This window comes from Bos indicus, chromosome 3, assembly GCF_029378745.1.
Source record: "Bos indicus isolate NIAB-ARS_2022 breed Sahiwal x Tharparkar chromosome 3, NIAB-ARS_B.indTharparkar_mat_pri_1.0, whole genome shotgun sequence".
NCBI lineage: Eukaryota > Metazoa > Chordata > Mammalia > Artiodactyla > Bovidae > Bos > Bos indicus.
In genome coordinates, this window is record NC_091762.1 from 12,888,801 (window position 1) to 12,900,936 (window position 12,136).

The 12,136-nt window shown below is 44.2% G+C and overlaps 1 protein-coding gene across 1 annotated transcript in view; it reads left to right on the plus strand.

The window, feature by feature from the left end:
• The window catches only part of FCRL5 (Fc receptor like 5), an 84,097-nt gene extending 80,338 nt beyond the window's left edge, over positions 1-3,759 (plus strand). Inside the window, exon 17 of the mRNA XM_070784145.1 lies at positions 1,965-3,759. Coding sequence (XP_070640246.1) covers positions 1,965-1,997 — 33 coding nt within the window. The 3' untranslated portion in view covers positions 1,998-3,759. The remainder of the gene's footprint in view (positions 1-1,964) is intronic.
• The last annotated feature ends 8,377 nt before the right edge of the window (positions 3,760-12,136 follow it).

Consider the following 12,136-nt stretch of genomic DNA (forward strand, 5'->3'; position numbering starts at 1 on the left):
GTAGTTAACAGATATTACTTAAAGTTGATAAATCAAGAATTTACATATTATTACATTATTTACATTTGTGGGCTAATATCCAGATTATTCAAAACAGAAATTGCTCATTGCAGGAGTAAACATGGAGCAACAAGGAAGAGAAACTTAAGCTTTTTTATTTTTTTTTAATATCAGAAAGTAAGTAATTTTATTTTATTTTATTTATTTATTTTTATTCCTTTATTTCTCATGTGTTCCCCATCCTGAACCCTCCTCCCTCCTCCCTCGCCATACCATCCCTCTGGGTCGAGTATTACTCAGCCATTAAAAAGAATACATTTGAATCAGTTCTAATGAGGTGGATGAAACTGGAGCCTATTACACAGAGTGAAGTAAGCCAGAAGGAAAAACACCAATACAGTATACTAACGCATATATATGGAATTTAAGCTTTTTTAAAAACTGAATATCTTTATCTATTGTTCTAGTTTTAATCATGAACATGAATTTTTTTTAACTTTTTATTTTATATTAGACTTTAGCCGATTAACAATGTTGTGATAGTTTCAGGTGGACAGCAAAGGAACTGAGCTATACATATACATGTATCCCTACTCTCCCAAACTCCCCTCCCATCCAGGCTGCCCCATAAATGAGCAGAGTTCCCTGTGCTATATAATAGGTCCTTGTTGTTTAGCCTTTTAAAATATAGCAGTGTGTCCCTGTCCATCCCAAACTTCCTAACTATATCTTCCTCCCATTATTTCTCCCCTGGAAACCATAAGTTCGCTAACATGTATTTTTTACACACAAATATGTTTATTTAGCGTGGAGGTGCATCTAAGTAGTTATTACCGGCAAATTGAAAATTCAAAGTAAAGCTGCAGTTCTACCCAGTGACCACTAGATGTCACTGCTCTCTGGGCTGGTGGCAGGTCTGGGAGCAGAGTCCCCAGTAACAATCTCAGGGCTTGGACTGGGAAGGAGGACAGAGGGAGGCAGCAGCTGGCGGCCAGTGGCTTTGCCAGCGGCAGGAGCTGGCATTCTGTGTATAGCCAGCAGTGCCTCAGACATGGGCAGCCTCAGGTTAATGGGGAGCACACAACTCCCCTGTGTAATGAGGGTCCTTTCAGGGGCAAGGAATCCAGCCTTGCTGATAAAGGGACTGGGATGCAGAGGGACAAGTTGGTCCTGCCTAAATACAACCCATGGTCTTTCTGTCTCCACAGCCTCTGTGCACATTCTGCCCACCCACCCCCTAACACACACACACACACCCGTCAGTGCAAATAAGAGCTTTAGCAAAATGTTGGCACAGTCTGCACTTAAGGCAGCTTGGGTCATATACTGCTGGAATCCTTGAACAAAAAAGGATGGTGGGACTTCAATACTCAGACTCACCACCAGGAGGAGCTTTACTCACATTTAGATGAGTGTGTGGAAATGCTTTTAGATAAGTTAAGTTATAAAAAATAATTAGGGTAAGAATAAAAAGTGACTTGAAAATTTTCATAGGTCGATACAAACAATTCAGTAAACTTGTCAAACTTCCAAAATACACAGTATTCAAGGATTTATTTTGAATGCTGAAAAGATAGTCGTAGTGTCAAGGGAATGATTTCATTACTCTCTTCCAACAACAAAATTTTAAGCAATTTCTGAATTTTAAAAAATTAAAACCTAAACCCAATGTAATGATTGTGTAATTTGGTGATCACTTTGTAGTGATTTGGTAATTACTGTCTTCCACTTCTTAAACAAACCCTGCCCTATTCCCAGCTCTCAAGAAGGATGAAAAAAAATACACCTGAGACTTGGGGCCATAACTCCCAACCGTTCTCTCCTTCCTTACGTTGGCAGCTGCCCCAGGGCCTGCAACCCACGTTTTCGCAAAAGCTCTCAGCAGCTCTTAAGCCTCAGGTTACACTACTATTAAGTTTCAGAGGTTACTGAACTTTATACCTTGCCTACTTTTGTATCCCTAGCTTATATTTCCTGAGCAAGGTATTGGACCATAAAGAAGGCTGAGCACAGAAGAACTGATGCTTTTGAACTATGGTTTTGGAGAAGACTCCTTAGAGTCCCTTGGACTGCAAGGAGATCAAACCAGTCAATTCTAAAGGAAATCAACGCTGAGTATTTATTGGAAGGACTGATGCTGAAGCTGAAACTCCAATACTTTGGCCACCTGATGGGAAGAGCCAACTCATTGGAAAAGACCCTGATGCTGGGAAAGATTGAAAGCAGGAGAAGAAGAGGATGACAGAGGATAAGATGGTTGGACAGTATCACCAACTCAATGGACATGAATTTGAGTAATCTCCAGGAGATGGTGAAGGACAGGGAAGCCTGGCATGCTGCAGTCCATGGGGTTGCAAAGAGTCAGACATGACTGAATGACTGAACAACAACAACGGAGTATTAACAAAATCCCCAAATCAAAGAGGTCCAGGAATAAGCAGGCACAAGGGAGCTGAGTACAGAGTCAGAGTCAGGGGAGAGAAAAGTCCAGTTAAAATGGCTGGGGAAAGCTTTAAAGGGAAAGAAAAACGTTAGGCCCTGGGCCCTGTGGAAGGGAAGGGATGGGGGTGTAGGCAGATCTGGGATTCCGACAGGAAGGCTGGCGAAATCACAGATACTACTCAGGCTCTCAATCCACAGCAGGACCGGGAGCCACATTCATTAGGTCACTGGCCTCAAAATGGAGGGAACCTTCAGTTTCCATCCTTCTTTTAAGGCCCTTGAAAACCACTAATCCTGTGTGGTGGGTCCACGGGGGCATAGAAACAGAACATCTGCAGGGTTCAGGTGACCAAAAGCAAGGCATGTGGCAGCTGTGTGGCCAGCGGGTGAGGCAGGTATCAGGTCTCCAGAGGCAGCTTCATTGTCTGCCGTGTTTTCTAGAAAAGCCAATGATAACAAGCAAGCATTCGAGCATCAAAGCGAGATGTTGCACAATAGGAAGTGCTCAATGAAAGAGAGGAAGCTGGAGGAAAAAAGCACATCAAGAAAATACATAAAATATCCAAATGATAATTTAAAAACTGGGCTTCGGGTCTCTGAATCCCTGACATACGCTGGCAGCACCCTTCTCGTGGGTTCCCACTTCCCCAGGCCCTCTCACCTCCACCTGCCTCTGCCCATTTCTGGTAAGAGGGCTATTTAAAAAAGGAAAACCAGAAACCAAAACTAAAAAAATTAAAATATGACATTAAAATATCATCACATGGACTTGAAGAAACATTTTCCTGCCCTTGGCACAGCTATGTAAGGGTACACAACACGAATTCTCATGCATCCCTTTGGGGCGAGCTTGCTGCTGTCACTTGAAGATAGTAACCATTTCCTCAAGGGGAAGGTCAACTTTTGATGATCAATGACTTACTGTCTGAAGCCTCAAAAACTCCCCACTTGGATGCAAAAGGCTTTCACAGTATACATATATATTTTATAGAGAAACACCTACACTTTGTTGTTTGTGAAAGCTATTTTTGTAAGACTGACAATTCAAGTAATAAAATGAGTTCTTTCAAACAAATAGGAAAAAAAAAAAAAACAACTCAAGAAAAATGATGGGAAGCAGTCTCAGCCTGACAGATGAACTCAGGATAGCCTCATATCCACCAAGCAGGCACCAGCAGAGCCACTAAAGGGCTGGTGGCTTCTCAATGGAGAAATTTATACTTTCCCTCTCTCACAACCAGACCATCACTCCAGTCTGGCCATCTACATACAATTGCAAAAGGGCCCTTGGTAATACTGCGGGAAGAGGCTTGACTAGGACAGTGATCAATGTATGTAAGAACATCAGCTTGCCCCAGCACATATGGAAGAATTTATCAAGCAAACAGACACAGGCTATACTGTGTGGGGCTATTACCAATGTTCCCATGAACACTCAGCAAAGGAGCATGCCTGTATTAAAAGAAAAGGAGACTTGTAAAAAGACAAAGCCAGAAGCATCCAGAAAGAAAGCTTCTGAGTAGGGCAATGGCAGAATGGGGAGGTAAGGTGGCTCAATTCCTCACCTGAACTGCTCCCTGGTCTTTGGACTGACATCCACAAACATACCAGAAAATTTGCCTTTGTGCTGTATGTAAAGGAGCTGAGAAACATTCAACCCGATGAAAGAAAGTGTGCCAGTGCCCAGTACCTTCTGGAGGGGGCATGCATGTGTGTTTCTCTCAGCCAGGGGCAAGAGGTGAGAAGAGTGAATTTATTAGTTCACTTGCTTCGTCAGCCATGATGGTGAAAAGGGTCAAAAGGGTTAGAGCCTCCTTAAAGCAGGGCATGCATACTAAGTCACTTCAGTCGGTCCGACTCTTTGCAACCCCATGGGCTCTAGCCCACAGGGCTCACTTGTCCATGGGATTCTCCAGGCAAGAATACTGGAGTGGGTTGCCATTCCCTCCTCCAGGAGATCTTCCCGACCCAGGGACTGAAGCAGTCTCCTGCATTGCAGGCAGGTTCTTTACTGACTGAGCCACCAAGGAAGCCCGGCACTATGGGGTAGGTGCAACTAATATATTCATTTTCTCATTTTAGAGAAAAGGGAAACAGAGACTCAGTGAAGTTCAGTACCCTGCCTGAGCTCACCCAGTTAGGATGTGACCTAGCTGGGTCTCTGCAGAGCCTGCATGGTCACCAGTTGGTCCAGAATATGTGGGACCCACAAACCTGTGCTTCATCCCCAGGCTAAACAACCAACTCCAATCCTTGTGGGACATCAGACACCCCCCACCCCTCATGTCTCCATAGGGACCATCCTGTCCCCACGTGGAAACCCTAGGATTGCACTCAATGCTGCCATGCTGCCAGGGGCTCCCAAGTGAGCCCAAAGGTCAGACTCCCTGAAGAATTCTGGTGTATTATGGAACCCAATTTGGGTCTGCTCACCCAGGCACAGTAAAGCAAATCTACTAACACAGGTTGTACTGAAGGAAAGTGTAGACTTTACAGTAGGCTGACAAAGAGTTTATTGAGCCAGACAAGTAGTTCAAGCAGCTAATGCTCAAAAAGCCTGAACTTCCCAGTGGGTTTCAGGGAGGCATTTTTAAAGACAAGGTGAGGGAGAGGAGTTGCAGGATGTGTGGTCAGTTTATGCACAATTGTTTGACTGATTGATGGTGAGATAACAGGATGGTGTCGAGGGATTAATGGTATCAATCCGTAAGCTCCAGTATGTCTGGACGCTACAAGCTCATGGTCATCAAACAGTTAACATCTTCCACTTTGGTGGGGGTTGAGCATCTGTAAAACAACTCAGGAAATTTGCACCAGGTACTGTTATCTAGGTACTTTAGAGAGAGGTAAAGCAGAGAGTATGGGGGAGGGGTCCTGCTCAGCTCCAAGTCTCCCAGGGCTCAAGGTTACTTGATCCTGAGATAATTCTTGTCAAGCTCAGTCAAGTCACACACACAATCTACAGTTGGTCGTTGGTAGGCAGGAAACAAATCACGGAGGGGATGGTCAGGTCATCGTGCATAACATGTGGATCTCAGAGCTTAGGTTAGGTAGATCTTCCAGGGTGCGTAGCATCTCCCTCCAACAGCACAGACCCAGGGCCTACAGCACAGGGCTCAATGGCCTGGAACCCAATTCCAAGGAAAGTCCTCAGGGCATTGCTGAGAAGGGCTATGCAGAAACTCTGTGCAGCTGATCTCTTCCCGATTCTGGAGAGCCTGCAGCAACGAGGCCACCACGCTCCTCTTAGTGATAGGCGCCTCTTTCACTTAATGAGAATTCTCTTGTGCTGCCCACACTCTCCTTTGTTCTTTTTTGTTTTCAACATTTCTTTAGAACACAAGTTCTTATCTCAGGATCCCTGTAACTCTCTCCTGTATAAATAGGACCTCAGTCACAGCGGCACTTGTTATGAATGTCTCCTATCCTTTCAACACCTCTCTCTCCATGACCTCTGTAAATTTATCACATTTGTTTTGAACAGCTTTATATTGTTGTCATTCTCCTTCCTAGCCTTTGTTAAGGCATGTTAGTTAGCCTCACGCTTGTGTTCTTATTGGGATTACTCGGTCAGTCTACTGCCCTGACCCCTGGATCTCCATTGGACACATTAAGCCCATGGCCACCTTTGACCCTTTCACAGTGACAAAAGCATAATTTTTTCCCTTGGTCTGTTCACAATTTGGAGCACAGCTCCTCTTTTCAAAAAGAGCTTTTCAAACCTCCTGTGTATAGGATGAATAAACAAAAGGTCCTACTGTAGAGCACAGGGAACTATACTCAATATCCCGTGATAAATCATAGTGGAAAAGAATATGAAAAAGAATATGTACGTATAACTGAATCACTTTGCTCTATAGCAGAAATTAACAGAATGTTGTAAATCAAGTATACTTCAATAAAACTAAAAAAAAAAAAAAAAAAAAACACGCCAAGAATTAACACTCAAAAAAGAAAGACCCTTCTCCAGGCTCAGGCATCTTCCTCCAGTGCAGTGGTTCTCAAACTCCAGGCGGCATCAGACTCACCTGGACGGCCTACTGGACCATGGATTGCCTGGCCCTACTCAAAGAATTTATGATGCTCTGACATAGAGCCCACGAGTTTGCATTTCCAGTAAGTTCCAGGTGATGGCCATGCTGCTGGTACAGAGACCCACTCAGAACCACTGGTTTAAGCAGTACCGTTGTCTCTGGAGCAGAGAAACTTGGTTTGAAGCACATGTGCCTCTTCCCCACTGGGTCACTGTGTCACATAGTCTTTTACCCACTGGCCTCCAGAGTCAGGGGCATCACATGTCCTGATGCAGAGGAGACGTCCTTTACCAGGCCCTGTGAGTCAAGAGATGCAGGAAGAGTCTTCTAAGTGGAACCTTATGTGTATGTGGTAAATAACAGCCTGAAGAATAAGACACAGTTTTTATATGTGGAACTTTGATTACGTCAGTTACAAAGTACGAGTGTGTCATTGCTTTAGTTTTATATCTGGTACTTCTGTGACTACGGCAGTCAAAACCACACACACTTTTTTCACACTCACATACACCCAATTAACCAAAAATAACTGGGGACACACACCTACTCCAAATCAATTCCATACAGGGAACTACTTTTAAAAAGACAAAAAGTTACACTCTCCAAATAAAATTAATGAGTCACAAAACAGTCAGATGCAACAGGTAACTTTAAAACACACACAAACAAGTCACAAACTGTTGAAGGCATCACAAACCACAAGTGTCCTGGCACAAGTCATAAGTCCATATTAATTCTCCATCATTTAACCAGTGTTTATTAGGCATTTACTGTATTCCAAGCCATCTTCTGCAGCTAAGGATACACTAATTAAAAAAGCAAAATCTCAAAGTCCCAATGTTCTAAAAGCAAATTAGTGGGCCATAAAATGGTAAAGTGAAGTAGAATAGAAAACAATAGACACCATCAAGGTTCATCGTATGTCATAGGGTCAGTGATGTAATATGTATTTCTTACTGTGGGTCAGGGGCAAAAACATTTGAGAATCTCTGGTCCTTGCCAAGAGTTCCTTCAGCCTCTGCTCCATTACTTCTGGGGAGGAAACCTACTTCATCCAGGCAGGACACCTTCAATTTCAGGGAGCTGAGAAGAGTCACACCCATGTGGGAGGCAAACAGGAGGTCAGAGTCATCTGTGGGGCAGTCTTCAACACATATCTCCCACACAATATTTTGTATTTTGGAGTATGTCCCCCATTAAGTTGATTTGGGGAGTGTCCCCAGTGTTTTGGTTAATCTTGTACCTATTTTGGGCTGTCATCATCACACAAATACCAGGTATAAAACTAATGCAATGACACATCAGTGCTCTGTAACCTCACGTCATTAAGATTTCTCATGTAAACAACAGGTCTTGTTTTTCAGCCACTGTTCACTATAAGTAAAATGCTGCACTTTTCTCCTTTTTCTCCTGGGGCCGCTCAAGACAGGGTCAGGGAAAGGCCTCCTTGGTTTCCATCCATAGAGCATGTCCTGTCTCAAGCTCCATGGAGCTCCTGCACTGTGTCTGAGTGAAGGCGAGACCATCCTTAACCAGCAGGACAAGGATTATGAGCCCAACCTGCCCTGAGCTGACTGGGTTATCTCCTCATTCATTTGGCAAGACTCCCATCCCATAAGACAGAGCAGTACCCCCTCAGGTCTGGCTCAGGACAGTCCACGGCCTGAGCACCACTGTCCTCTGGGAGGCAAAGTGCCTTCTAGGATACCCCAGGGGAGAGGGCAGTGGCAACTTTTTGTTCAACTGACCCTGATAAGAGCTCCCTGATATAAGCCCCTGATGTGGAGATGGTGAAAGTGGAGACTTGAATGGACACATTTCAGAAGGGGATGGAGCAGAGTGGGCCTGGGCCCATGCCCTGGATCCAGGGGTCCTGCCCACCTGCTGTGAAGCAGTCCCTTCTTTCTCATCTCTATCTGCCACAGACTCACTGGAATCAGATTCAGTTCTGAGTTCAAAGATTCTCAAGGCAGCAAGGGGACCAAGAGGCTGTCTAATCCATCTCCTCGTCCAGTGCAGAAGACACTTTAATACTTGGTTGGCCAAAAAGTTCATCTGAGTTTTTGTACTATCTTATGGAAAAATCTGAATGAACTTTTTGGCTAACCCAATAGAATCCCTAACTGGTCATTATCTGATGGTTAAACACTTCCGGTGGTGGGTAGCTTATTACCCAGAGGGCACAAGTTCAAGGAATGTTAGAGCCACCACACATACAAAAAGAAAAAAACAGGAGAATTTCAAGTCAAACTGTGTGTATTGTCAGCCCACTGTAATGTGAGAAATGCCTTCCTGAAGACTTCCTCACTCTAAAAGTCATCATTTGTTTCCACGTCCTGTTCCTAGCACAGAAATGTAATTCGCTGTTCCATATAGTTGCTTCAAATAGCTGCAGAGCCACAGGGACTGGTGGTCACCTCATTTCAAGACCAGATAAATACTAAAATTTATTCAAGAGGAGGCTGTTTAAATCACCAGTGAATGTGCAGTTCTGCCTCAGGCTACTAGGTGTCACTGACATCAAGCGTGACAGATACTACTTGCGCCTTAGGCTGAGAATCAGATTTCTTTTATTTTTTTGTTTTATTTATTTACTTATTTATTTTATTTTTTACTTATTATTATTATTTTACTTTACAATATTGTATTGGTTTTGCCATACATCAACAAGCATCCACCACGGGTGTACACGTGTTCCCCATCCTGAACCCCACCCCCACCTCCCTCTCCATACCATCCCTCTGGGTCATCCCAGTGCACCAGCCCCAAGCTTCCTGTATCCTGCATCGAACCGGGACTGGCAATTCGTTTCTTATATGATATTATACATGTTTTAATGCCATTCTCCCAAATCATCCCCCCCTCCCTCTCCCACAGAATCCAAAAGACTGTTCTATACTGTGTCTCTTTTGCTGTCTTGCATACAGGGTTGTCATTACCATCTTTCTAAATTCCATATATATGCGTTAGTATACTGTATTGGTGTTTTTCTTTCTGGCTTACTTCACTCTGTATAATAGGCTCCAGTTTCATCCACCTCATTAGAACTGATTCAAATGTGTTCTTTTTAATGGCTGAGTAATACTCCATTGTGTATATGAACCACAGCTTTCTTATCCATTCATCTGCTGATGGACAGCTAGGTTGCTTCCACGTCCTGGCTATTATAAACAGCGCTGCGATGAACATTGGGGTACACATGTCTCTTTCAATTCTGGTTTCCTCGGTGTGTATGCCCAGCAGTGGGATTGCTGGGTCGTATGGCAGTTCTATTTCTTTTTAAAAGTCACCATGCACACTTTGACGGAGAAGGCAATGGCAACCCATTCCAGTACTCTTGCCTGGAAAATCCCATGGGCGGAGGAGCCTGGTAGGCTGCAGTCTATGGGGTCTCGAAGAGTCGGACACGACCAAGAGACTTCACTTTCACTTTTCACTTTCATGCATTGGAGAAGGAAATGGCAACCCACTCCAGTGTTCTTGCCTGGAGAATCCCAGGGATGGGGGAGCCTGGTGGGCTGCCGTCTATGGGGTCACATGGAGTCAGACACAACTGAAGTGACTTAGCAGCAGCAGCATGCACACTCTGAACTGCAATTTTCACAAACTTATTTCATTACTACATTACTCAAAGGTATACAAATAAAAAATCTATACACCATATGGCTATTTCATAAAAATAAAAATTTTTAAGTATAAAATAGAAATGGAGCAATATAATTAATATAAGTTTAATGTGGTGGATAGTGTCATTCTGTCAGAACTAAGTTGGCAATTTCTAATTTAATTGGATGAATGTGTATTCACACTTTTGGGGGGTCTACTGGCTATGGACTTGAGTCTACAAATACGATAAAGTGAAGTCGCTCAGTCGTGTACAATTCTTTGTGACCCCATGGACTGTAGCCTGCCAGGCTCCTCCGTCCATGGGATTCTCTAGGCAAGAATACTGGAGTGGGTTGTCATTTCCTTCTCCACGGGATCTTTGCCACCCAGGGATCCAAGCCAGGTCTCGCGCATTGCAGGCAAACCTTTTACCATCTGAGCCACCAGGGAAACTAACACTTTAGGGAACAAACACGATGGATCATCATTAAAATCACTTTTAAAATGCTTATATAAAAATGTACTCATTTTAAACTATCAACCCATTCTTTGATGAGCCAATAATTTGAAGAAAGCAATCTCATTAACTGAATGTACTCATATCCCATTCTACACAGTCTCTTGCAGTTTTAATTCATTATAATGCTAATTATTTTTGAAATATCCTCCTAAAAGAGTTATAAACTGTTACAATTACTATTAACATTTTCTTTGTGCTTCTCAGCCAATGAGAGCTGGTCAGACCCTGAGCAGCAAAAACTACCAGATCCCCTCCATCCTTCCTGACAGCCCCACGAGGTGCAGATGCATAGCTGCTTCACCCCTGCTCTGGAGGTCCTCCTAGCCCCAAGGCCCCACCATAGCTGCCTCCACCAGCTTTTGCTTCAAACACTACTGGCTCCAGAGCTACGAGCCTCTGCAGCTGGTCTCATCTGTGAGGCCAAGTATCTGGGTTCTTCTCCTAGCTTGACTCAGCTCGGCTCAACAGCCTTAGTTCTGGGTCTTCAGAGGCAGGGTCTGAAAGGGGACTGGGCAGAACCGCATTCAATGCTGCGGAATCAAGCGAAAAGCTAGGAATCCATGAGAGGGGTCCACTCACTCCCAGTTTCTGAAAATTAAAGGATAAGGAGAGTAGCCCCATCAGCTCACCTGAGCTATTAGCTCTTTCCTGTGGTGCTACTGTACACAATCAGACATGTGAGGACGTGTCTGAACATTTGTTGAAAAAAGTTTCCCAACTTCCATTGTAGCTTCAACATTCTTGCCGAACTTTTGCATTGGGGATTCTCTGCACCAACACAGACGAACTTCTCAAGTGTGGGAAACTGCTTAATTCCAAGTGAACCCAAATATCAGTCCTGCAAAAGACAAAATAGCCTGCTGTATCCGGTACAGGGAAAAAAAAAAAACCAACAACAGCATTGTAACTTCTGCAAATCTCTTCAATCTCACCCAAGGATTTCTCTCAAAGGGGGTTTTCAGGGAGCGGTGTTTGCCAGCATGCTGTTTTCTCCAAGCTTGGCTCCTAGAGATGACGATATTAGCAATGATGGCTCCCAGAGTGGCTGGGTCATGTGGAAATGGAAAGACACACACACACAAAACTCAAAGGGGCACTCCTCTCACCAGGAAATAGAACCAGCTTATAAACCCAGGTGGCACTGGTGGTAAAGAACCTTCCTGCCAAAACAGGAGATGTAAGAGACATGTTCGACCCCATGTGTTTGACCCCAGGGTCAGGAAGATCCCCTGGAGGAGGGCATGGCAGCCCACTCCAGTATTCTTGCCTGGAGAATCCCATGGACAGAGGAGCTTGGAGGGCTACAGTCCATAGGGTCACAAAGAGTCAGACACGGCTGAAGTGACTTAGCACATAAAAGCCAAGGGTACTGGCCTGAAATGCAAGTGTTTCTAGCAAATTCAGAGAAAAGCCACAGAGGCTTAGCTCTCAGAATGGTTCCCATGTCTAACCCCACCTGTTTCAGCAACTGAGTAGCTACGCAGACAACACCACCTGGCCCTAACATTTAGGTTCTAAGGGGGAGATCCAAACA